The sequence below is a fragment of the Nicrophorus vespilloides genome, unplaced genomic scaffold (assembly GCF_001412225.1).
Source record: "Nicrophorus vespilloides isolate i.1.1-1 unplaced genomic scaffold, Nicve_v1.0, whole genome shotgun sequence".
NCBI classification, from domain to species: domain Eukaryota; kingdom Metazoa; phylum Arthropoda; class Insecta; order Coleoptera; family Silphidae; genus Nicrophorus; species Nicrophorus vespilloides.
The window spans coordinates 99,290-111,383 of NW_017095483.1; the positions used below are offsets into that span (position 1 = coordinate 99,290).

The 12,094-nt window shown below is 28.9% G+C and overlaps 1 protein-coding gene across 1 annotated transcript in view; it reads left to right on the forward strand.

Moving 5' to 3' along the window:
• Window positions 1-10,808, forward strand: part of LOC108560202 (metabotropic glutamate receptor 4) — a gene marked incomplete at its 5' end in the record, with an annotated part of 88,443 nt that extends 77,635 nt beyond the window's left edge. The window contains 8 exons of the mRNA XM_017917695.1: window positions 1,128-1,234; window positions 4,213-4,362; window positions 4,452-4,585; window positions 7,527-7,852; window positions 7,911-8,073; window positions 8,204-8,417; window positions 8,478-8,629; window positions 10,055-10,808. Coding sequence (XP_017773184.1) covers window positions 1,128-1,234; window positions 4,213-4,362; window positions 4,452-4,585; window positions 7,527-7,852; window positions 7,911-8,073; window positions 8,204-8,417; window positions 8,478-8,629; window positions 10,055-10,393 — 1,585 coding nt within the window. The remainder of the gene's footprint in view (window positions 1-1,127; window positions 1,235-4,212; window positions 4,363-4,451; window positions 4,586-7,526; window positions 7,853-7,910; window positions 8,074-8,203; window positions 8,418-8,477; window positions 8,630-10,054) is intronic.
• Between the last annotated feature and the right edge of the window lie 1,286 nt (window positions 10,809-12,094).

Here is a 12,094-nt window from a genome sequence, read left to right on the forward strand (position 1 = left end):
AGATAACTGTGAACATAGTTATATCAAAGTTTCTTTATAACGTTAGATGTTCCTGCATATTAGGTCATAAGTAATATTTAAAATATTTTTCAATAATTTTCAAGACTTTTTATTCCTTCAATCGTTTTATACATGAAAATATTTATTTCTAACATTGTTGCATTTTTAAATTACTTTAGCAATTTATATAATAATTGTCGTTATTTTTCTTCCATATGACATTAATAATTCCTAAAATCAAGAAACTAGTTATTTGTTAAAAGAAGGATGCACAGTTTATATAAACAAAGTATATTCAATATTTTTCTCATTTCATAGCCATATTTTTTTTTCAAATTTGAACAAAATATTTTTTATGTTGTATTTTAATTATTTTCAATATTAGTTTATGTATTAATAACATTAAAAATAATATTAAATTAATTATTTAATTATAATAATTATAAATATTTACTATATAAAGAATTACTCAGACTTGTTTATACAAGGTGTGTCTGTTTTTTTGATAAATTAAATTATAAAATTCGTTGGATATTTATGAATGGGGAGAATCCAGTATGATTACTTGACCTAAAGGCTTGACCCTTTCTGGGTCCGACCGAAATTTAGAATTAGCGTATGCGCGTGTGTGCAGGACAATTCCATGAATGATGATGATATTAGCAAGGGTCTGTGAGATAATGAGAATTATTTTTATTTCCATAAATTATTATTTCTATACGCTTGAATACAAATAAAAGTTTTATTATTTATATAATTTTAAGTCATAAATAATAAAATTTGTCAAATAGAAAAACTTTTATTAGAAAAAAAAAACAAAATCTTCATAAAAAGATTATAATTAGTAAACAAGACATAATTTGTCTAAATTTACAAAAAATATTGTTAATTTAATAAATATTGTATTATGTGAAGGTACCAAAATATTAGACATTTGAGTTTATAAATAATTATTTTTTGATATTAATTAATAATAATTATAAATTTTATTGATTCTGCTTTCAACCAAAAGTTATCGATTATATTACATTAAATAATTGTAAAATTATATTTTTATTATTACATTTTTCCACGCTATTTTCAATAAATTATTACAATATTCTTCAATTTTCTTCTTTTACTTATAGGGACATGCATTTGGAGCTTTGCAACGGACGACCTGGATTATGCGATGCTATGAAACCTACAAAAGGGACAGAACTTCTGAAATACCTGAAAAAAGTTGAATTTGAAGGTAAGCCAAACAAATATTATTTTTTTCCTATAAATAAATGTCATGCTCAATAACAATAATATTTCTACTAATTTTGCCACTTTTCTTACTAATAAGTAAGATATTTCAATTAGTAAAATTTAATTGCATTATTTAGTTAATTTATGAATAAAACCACTTTTGTAAAACAATAATATTATATTATATTAAAATGTAAATCATTAATTCATTAATAATATACATACAAATTTGTATTGGCCCTAATCTGGATCAAGTCTATCTTATTCTTACTTATACTAATACGAATTCCTTGATTTTCATTCATTAAAGTAATGTTTTTTTTGTTGTCTATTTCCTACTTTCTAACATTAATATTAATATTATATAAATGAATTAGTCAATAATCAATTTATCATCAGACCATAAATCAAATAACTATATTGTTTATGAAACTACTCGATAGAAACCATTTTTTCTTCTCTCTTCTCCATCTTAGATAAATGCCACTTGATTACGATTCTAAGGGTCTCATATCTCTTCTGCACTTGACGTTATTACAGAGATATTAATGGTCATGCAGTTGACAATGGATATTGATTTAGGAACGCAACTATGGCGATAATAGCATTAATTGTCACCGTTTCATAGCAATTTAATATTGAAATTAAAAAAAAACTTCACACCTATTCAATATACCATATATAAAACTGTATAATTGTGTCGTAACAAAAAAAATAATATTCGTCAAATGAATCAGAAATATTCATAAAAATATATTGATTTTTATATTAAATTTGTTTTAACTGCATTTTTATATACATACATTCTTTCCAAAAAAAACAGTAATAATTTTATTGATAAATATTAAATTAAAAAAAAATGTACAATTCATGATTTCATATTTCTTCATCAGCAATTTTTAATGTGAAATAAATTTATTTATAACTTTAAGTTAATTACTAATTATTAATGATTGTTCATTATTAAATTTTGTATGAAAAGAAAGGATCTAACTAATAAGGACAAGTAAAGAAAAAAAAACAATGGGGGGTCAAAATGACCCTTTAATTAAATAATTAAAAAACTAATGGAAATTATTATTTTACATTTATTAACTAAAGTTCTAACAATTTGAAATTGACGGGTCATTTTGACCCGAAATATACTCTACAATAAAATAAGTACTTCTCGACGCGAATGTTTTGCTCTTACTGAAATGTACACTAGAAAATACAAAAATAGCTAGGTTGATCCCCACAATTAAATTGCTATAGAATGTGAATGAAAACAAATGTCAGGTTGGTCACTTTGACCCATCCGAAGTAGTTAAGAGTTAAAACAAATTAATTATTTTTTTTTGTAATTAATTGTAATTAACGTTCGGTCGTGCAGATTTAATTTCATTTGAAAATAGAAACCCTTGAATCCTTATTAGCTTTCGCAACCCGAACAGTCAATAAATATCTCGGGGAGGAAAGCCAATTGAGGATACAATTAGTTCCGGCGATTTTCTTGCGAGGAAAAAGCAATAAATACAATTTCCTAATTTCTTTTTTCTCTTCCTTTTCCATCCACATGTTCTCAATGATATAACAATTATACACTCAGCTTATTCATTTCTAAACATCACGAATCTTCTATATATATTTTTTCATTTCTTTGCAACAAAAAAAAAACAGAATTTCTCTGATTCAACCAACATTTCCATTCCACTTGCAATTTTTATCACGCATTTCTTTTTTCCTATCTTTTTTTTTCTTGCCATATTCATATTTTCTTGCTCCTCTGATCCTCCTTGCATGAAAGCTACATGAGACCTGACGGCAGCCAATGCAGAATTTACATAATCCACGTTTTCCTATCAAAGGGAATTCATCTTGCGTCACCGGAAGGATACTTTTCCTTTCTCTGTCCTTCTTCCTTTCTCATTTCCTCTTATTCGATTTTATTTCGACGATCCTTCGCAGCATCTACTCTTCCCCATCCTGTGTCTTACGACGGTTTTTCTTTCAAGTCCACGTGCAAACAATCTAATAGATTCAGCTCCCTGACGCCACCAGAAACTTGGATCTGTGCGCATTCCTGAAATTAATTTCAGTTTCAGTAATAACATACCTTCTCCCTTTCAGTACACGCATACTGAAACATACTCGTAGACAACTTTGAAATGGAATAATTTACTATTGTATAAATTGAAAACTAAGTTTACTGTCTGCGTTACAGACACAAATAAATTATTATTTCAAAATAATTATTGGAATAAAAAAATTAATCAAATATGATATAGAAGCATTTCTCAATATATATATATATATATCCTATAATAGGGTCGCAATATGCCAGCTGTCATCTTTGACACAAGGTGCCAACTGTCATTTCTTTGACATAAGTGACAGCTGTCATTTCGTAACGAACTAGTAATGCGATAAGTCCGGTTTAAAAGGTTTCAGGATATTGATGGCGTTGAAGACACGCAAAAATTAATATTTCATAATAATAATTGAAATAAAAATTTTATGATATAGACAGCTTCTCAATTTATGGGTCCTAAATTAGAGTCGCGAAATGACAGCTGTTACCTTTGATACAAAGTGACAGCAGTCATTTCTTTGACACAAGGTGACAGCTGTCAAAAATTACTTTTTGGGCACAAATTTCTGTATTATCCGAGAGTTAATAAAAAATTTAAAATGAATCAAAAATTCTATTGAAAATTAAATATTTTCTCCAATTAGTATTTAGAATTATAATCATATTGGATTATTTAAATAAAGCTAATAAACCTATTGAAAAAAATTCTTCGTGTTTTTCCATTCAGTTCAGATACGACACGAACGTAATTGATTTCATGTTGCCATCCCTCATGTGACGGGTGCCGAATTCTAAAACTCTCGCCTCCTGCTTTGTATATAAATGAATAGATTTTCCTCAGCATAAGCAATGTAAAAAAAATATAACAACGATTTATAACAAGACACAATTTTTTTTCATTCTTTCAGGATTGAGCGGCGATCGTTTCCACTTCGACCACAACGGAGATGGTCCGGCCAGGTACAACATCATCCACTTCAAACAGGTGACCCCAGGCAATTACCAATGGGTCCGAGTCGGCGAATACATGGAGGGAGAGCTGCGTCTCAACATGACAGGTTCGTCCTTTATCATTCATAAATTCCTTCCATTAGCATTCATCAATTCAAAAAAGAAATATATAATTTGCAACCCTCTAAAATTGCAGAGATCCAGTTCAAATTGGGTCACCCGAAACCCCCGGAATCCGTTTGCAGTCTTCCCTGCGATCTGGGCCAAGCCAAGAAGTATGTTGAGGGTGAAAGCTGCTGCTGGCATTGCTTCAACTGCACTCAGTACCAGGTAACAAAAAAATAAGTAGAATTTATTATTTGGGTGCTGCGATTACGATGCAAAAAGGGCCCTCAAATCCAAGAGTGGAAGGAAGGGTATTGTGATGTGTGTCGAAAGAATCGTCTCAGAGACAATTTCGAAATGTATTAAAAGGGACTTTAATACACATTTTATTCGAGGGCGCTTCATGTTCGCCGTCTCCAACAGATAATTGAAGCTGCATAAGCGTTTCTTTTTTTTTCTCATCTCTTTCTCTCCCTTTTCACATCTCAATCCTTAACAATTCCTATTGTGTGTGCCCTTGTGTGAAAACTGCAAACGGTCCATAATTGGTGCAATTTTAAATGTGCAGTAATTTCACACAGATCTGTAATTCCGATTAGCTAGAACATGCGGCAAGCTGTAAAGGTCAAAGTTTATGTCGGGGCAGGAAAAAGATTCATATCGTATTTTTGCATAAGATAGGCCCAAAATTTACTAGTGCGCAACTAATTGCATATGCATCTAATCCCCCAAATTGCATCAACGTTTTAAATGTAAATTTCTTTTGTTCTCTTCTGCGTTTGATGCTGTTCGTTTTGTGAAGCTATTAATTATTAAATTAATGCAAAAACAGAGACATGAATTATGACGCATGAATTACAAAACACAAGTTTTACATATTTCAGATCCTATTTTATAGTCACAACTTAAACTTTTTTTATGATACACATTTTTAGTACATTTTTTTTTTTATGAGCTGATTGACATTCAATTATTGAGAAAATTATTCCAAATTTAATATTTATAATGCTGCGTCTACACTTACCATAATTAGAGACATAAACGTCAAAAGTAAACTAAAAACAATGTATTTTAATTATTCTTTATGTAACATACCCAATTTTAAACATTAAACAAACTTTTCGAACTATGGATTATTACATTGTCTTATTGATTATACAAAAGTATACTAAAATTCTTCATTTATCAATAATACTCATTATTTTCACAATTAATTATATAAGTTAAAAAAAATGTACAATTTTAGATCTATTTTCATAAATTTACTTGCTTTTGTTATACTTATAGACTTTCAAATTGCTAAGAACAAAAATTAGATAGAAAATAATATTTTGATATTCCATTATTCACAAAATTATTCCAAATTTATACACAAAAAAATGTAATTGAATTATTCTTTATATTCTATAGAAATATATTAAAATTTAGGTCCATTTTCATAAATGCAATTGCTTTTGTTATACTTTATTGATATTCAGAATTTAAATGTACATAAATTACGAAATACAAATTTTACATCAATCACATTTACTTCTTAACATTTACAAATTTTATTAGAAATAATTTCGAATTATTATTACTAAAAAAAATATAATTCGTAGTGGATGTTACATGAGATATAAACGTTAACTATTGTTGTTAATAATCAAAAGTAATAATTATATTAAATCAATATAGAAACTTAAGTTTTTCAAATAATATTTTATTATTTAAATTTAAAACATAAATAATTTAAAATAATTTTCATCAATGTAATTGCTCTTAGTATTATGCTTTTGAATATAAATTCAATTATTCAAAAAAAAATATGAATGCAAATGAATTTTAAAAAAAAAACACGAGTTTTACATATCCGTCACATCATTCAGCTACAAAATATATTTAAATAATTAACATTAATGTGATTGCTTTTATTTATTTATTCAATTATTCAGAAAAATAATGTAATTCCCTATTGAAAATGTTGCATCTACACTATAAATACATTCAAAGAGAAGAAAATCTAACTTTTTCCAATAATAAACGTTTATATCTCATGTAACATTTAGTATAGATTTTAAATTTATAGCAATTATCATATGAATATATTTTTAACAAAATTTGTAATGCTGCATCTATACTACATCTGCATCTATACACGAATTACATTGAAAGAGAAGAAAATATTAATTTTTCCAATAATTTTCAGCGTTTTAACTTTGTAAATGTTGCATCTATACTAAACGTGAAATGACACATAAAAATCTACCAGGTTTAGCAACAATCATAAATGTATTAGAAACTTTTGTTTTGTATTACAAAATAAAAAACTTACGTTTTTAGTTCCAAATAAAAATATAATACAAAAATATCTATTGTTTCTTATTATAAATTGTTCTATATTATACTTACTGATATAATATATACACAAAATAGCAAAATTATTAGTAAAGTATTTATTTACTATATAACTTTTAATGTCTACTTGTATAAAAGTACTTTTTCTTATCGAATAGTTGTTAAATAAACATTTTTACTAGTATTTATGTACTAATTATTACTATTAATAATTAAGTGTATATAAAAAAAACACCATTATATAATTTCCACTGTTTCTTAATTAACTTTAAACATTTCATATTCACTTTGAAATTACTGAAATAGAAACTATCCTATCTTTATAATTATTACTAATCTAAAACTTATCAAAATGATGAAGGAAAAGTATAAATATTGGATGACATTAAAATGTATATAATTTTGCATAAAATATGATTATGCTATACGAATCTCCAATTTACACTAATGTCATTTTTATTAGATTATTTATCGGTAAAAATCGATATGCTTTGAAAAAAATATTCCAATAACGTTTATATTTTAGATTAAAATTTTCTTTGATATCCAAAGTAATATTTAAAGAAAATATTAATTATCATCACAAAAGTACAATTAATTTTAATATTTTGTTTATATATTTCTTTTTTGTAAAATTTCTTGAACTATTTATAATGAATTTAAAAAAAAAAGGTTTTGTTCAAAGTGTAATTGATAAATTTAACTGACAGTTACATTTGTGTACTGACAGAAAGACGTTTCTATCTGACAGTTTGGATGCAGCTTAATAAACAATTAGATAAATCAATGAAAGTCAAAGATTTGTATTAACTTTCTAATTAACTCTTAGATTCGTCATCCGACTGATCCGACACAATGCACGGGATGCCCGTTGGGAACGGTTCCGGATCCTCTGCACGTTCGATGCGTGGAAATACCCGAGGAGTATCTTCAGCCGGACAGCGGTTGGGCCATCGGCGCGATGGCATTGGGATCAACCGGCATCCTTATAACGCTCTTCGTTTGCGGCGTCTTCATCCGCCACAACGACACCCCAGTCGTTAGAGCTTCGGGAAGGGAATTAAGCTACGTCCTTTTGGCAGGAATCCTGATGTGCTATTGTGTCACGTACGCTCTCGTCCTGCGACCGAGCGATCTAGTTTGCGGCATCCAGAGGTAAATTAGCTAAAACCCCGAAGATTTCCTCTTTCCTGAACGAAAAATGCTTGCACAGATTCGGAGCCGGATTCTGTTTCACCGTCGTCTACGCTGCTCTTCTCACCAAAACCAATAGGATCTCGAGGATCTTCAACGCAGGGAAAAGGTCAGCAAAGCGACCAAGCTTTATCTCACCCCGATCTCAGTTGATTATCTGCAGCGGTTTAATTGGAGTACAGGTAAATCGATCAACTCATATCTAACACTATTAGCAAGAATCTATTTATAAAACCGTTTTTTTAATACCGGTATTTTCAAAGAACCGTTTTTTATAGATTTTTTTTTTCTAAAATATCATAATTTTTATAGGTGCTGATTAATGGTGTATGGATGGTCATATCTCCAGCAAGGGCAATTCATCATTATCCTACGCGCGAGGACAATCTTCTCGTCTGCTCTTCCTATATTGATGCCTCCTACATGATAGCATTCACCTATCCGATCCTGCTCATCGTCGTCTGCACTATCTACGCTATTCTAACACGGAAAATCCCAGAAGCCTTCAATGAATCAAAACATATCGGTAAATATAGTCCATCATCAGTACCACTTTGAATCAGATTTTGATGGATCTCTTTTGTAGGTTTCACCATGTACACTACATGCGTAATCTGGTTGGCCTTTGTTCCTTTGTACTTTGGCACTGCAAACCACGTCGCTCTAAGAATTACCAGCATGTCCGTTACTATCAGCCTTTCTGCCAGTGTCACCGTTGCTTGTCTCTTCTCTCCTAAGGTAAATTTCAATATTTTTATATACTTATTCATAATACTTACATATTAGAATGAAATTTAACACTTTTACGACTTTCTATCGAACTGATTCTTACAAACAATCATCAATTTTCATCAATGTTTGTCAATGTTTATCAAAGTCCATTACTGTTCATAAACATTTACCAATGTTCATCAATGTTCGCCCACTGGCCATCAATGTTCATCACTGATCATCAATGTTCATCACTGTCCATTAAAGTTCTTCAATGTTAATCAATATTCATCAATGTTCAACCCTGTTCATCAATGTTCATCACTGTTCATCACTGATCATCAATGTTCATCACTGTCCATCGATGTTCATTTATTAAGTTTATTATACATTGTAGTAAATTAATAATTTGTCTTCTAATTTGAGTAAATATTTTTCATCTTAATAAAATCTTACACAAAGTTTACATATTACATAAGCAAAATAATTTACTAGGCAAATGTTAGCAATTAGTGTAAGTTCAGGCGTATTACACAACACACTGCATATTCATACAAAGCGTGTTCAAGTTCTAATGAAATATTCAATATTCTACAATTTGGTAATATTTGACTTTTACCTTTTTAATATAATTAGCAAAATTAATGGAAATACCGAGAAAACGAAAATTTAATTTAATCCTGAAAAGTCATTACTTTTCAAGTATCACTTCATTATTTTAACTTTATACTTGTTTCATTATTGAAGAACGAAAAACTGAAGATCAACATTAGGGTTTTAAAATTCTTAAGAAATTTTTCCAACTAAAAAATCGGATTTTGAACCTAGACTTAAAATATAAAAATAAATTAATTATTTGGCATAAAACCCGAATATTTTTAAATACTAAGTTTCACGAAACAAACATAAAATCGGGATGATAATAAGTCTTATTTTTGACTACATTATCTTATAAAAAGGTTATGAAAAAATCAATTAATAAATATCTTGAAGAACCTAAACGACTCTGTCCTTCCCTAAAACACTAATAAACAATTTTCAGTATTAGAGGGCATAAATAGAAGAACGAAAAATTAAAACAAAATGATATACAAGACAATGGTAAGACCAGATCTGTATTTTCTGAGAAAAAGAAGGAATAAATTATTGTTACTCATTTGTCTATATACTTTTCCATGGATTACATTTTATTATTCTCGAGTGTTTTAAATTTTATTTTATGAGAGAAAGAAAATATGTTACAGAAATTCTTTCTCTTTATTTTTTTTGTGAAAAATCGAAAACCGTTTTAAACCGTTTTTGTGGAAAAGTTGATATTTGATTGTAAATCCATAATTTTCTTATAATGTTACTAGATTACTCATTGTAAAACTGTTTCAGCTCTACAAAATCATGATCAGACCCTTTTCTTATAATGTTACTAGATTACTCATCGTTATAATTATGTTTCAGCTCTACATAATCCTGATCAGACCCGAACGCAACGTCCGCCAAAGCATGATGCCAATGCGATACTCGGCAATCAACAAGAGCACAACCGGAACCGCCAATTCCGGTGCCGGAAGTATGATGGCCGCGGTGATGGTAACAGCCGCAACCTGCAACCAGAAGAATCAGATCCAGAAACACGTACCGCCAGCCGACATAATCGAAAGAGACGAAACCGAACTAAGCGACAAACCGGAAATGAAGGACACCAGCACCCAAACGAATCCGACAATGAACGGCTCCGACTCCCCCAAAGTCAACAACAACTGCAACGGTCCTATCCAGATGAAGGACGTCTTATAGCAATCACGACCATCCAGCATGAAGACGAAACGCAATCCCGTTCAAGTCTAAAAAAAAATCCGGATTATACGAAACGTTCAACGCACATATCTATACATCTTGTTGTTCTCGCAGATCAAAGGTTCTTTTTTTCTTTTCATACCAAAAAAAAGTAATAATAGAACTCTCGCACACGCAAAACATTTAGTTGAATACGCTAAGTTCCTTTCTTTGCCTACAGTACAATAGAGAAATATACAGGGTATAAAAAGCGCCAGTAATTACTCAACATAACGAAGGGATATTATATATATACACACATAAATATATATATGTATTGAAAAAATGAATGAGAAATTGTTATTTTGGTTGTGATATTTGCGTCATTTCGCAATTTTTTCTTGTGATATTATTAATTTCTTAATCTTCAGTTAAGTTCGTGGCGTTCTTTCTCATTAATTAAATGGTATTTAATGGTGCTGTGAAAAAAAAGAAATAATATGAAGAATATTTATATTAAATGATATAGTTCTTTTTAAATGTATAGTGTACATATTTCATAAAGAAAATGCAAAGATTCAAGAGAATATTCTATAGATGTTCAAAACTAAAAAAAAATGTTAATGTTTAACTATAGGTAATAAGTTTATATCTAATTATGACTATTATATAATGTTTAGACGTATATCTAAGAAAATTCTTCCTCCTCATCTCCAAAGTGTACATTTTTTTTGATATAAATATCTAAATATAAGCAATTAGCGATTAATCTATTAGATTTATTAAATTAATAGGTAGAATGTAAATTGTAGTAAAACAAAAAAAAAAGTAATCTATATACATATATATTTGTTAATTATTTATTGATTATACGAGAGTTTTAAGGCGAAAACAAAAGTAACTGGAGTTACTTTCGTCGAGACAAAGGCGACTGTAATATTAAATATACATACTTATAAATCTAAGTGATTGTTAAATGATTATATAATTTAGTGTAAGAATATTGTCTAAACTATATATATTATATATTTGATGTAATATTTGTGCAAATATCATGTTTGTTGTGAAGATGGATATTGTTTCTTACTATACTATATTGCATAAGATTAAGTGTAATAAATGTGAAACAAAACAAAAATATGATATGTGTATGATATGTTATGTGTAGTATTATGTGTATACAGAATGGGTTGTGCAGCCACAATTTGCATTTGAGCCCGATGCAAATTGTGGCTCGCATTTGAAATCCGCCGATGTAATTGGTATTTCTATAGAAATATATGGAACTTCCTTTTAATCCCCAGATCAAATATCGTCTTTTATTTATTGAATTACCTTATCTGACTGAATGTTTATTCATTTCTGTCCTTTTTTCCATAAAAATCAACATGTGATTACGCATCTAATGCTACTTTGAAGTGAATTGTCTGTTACCTAACAATAGGTAACTAAGAAATGACAATTTTGAATTTCTCATACTAATTAAATCAAAAAAATACTCAAATAAGGTTTCTGCTATCATACCTTAATCTGCTACAAGTTGATTACTCAAAATGATTATCTTCATGTTTTAATTAATTCCAGGATAACCGCGCAAGATAATTACATAATGGAATAAGTATGGTAAATTGGAAATACGCTTCCTTTCGAATGATCCTACTAAAACAATTCTAGCATCATTGTTTCAATTTTGAAACTGACTAAAATTTATCAAATTTTGTC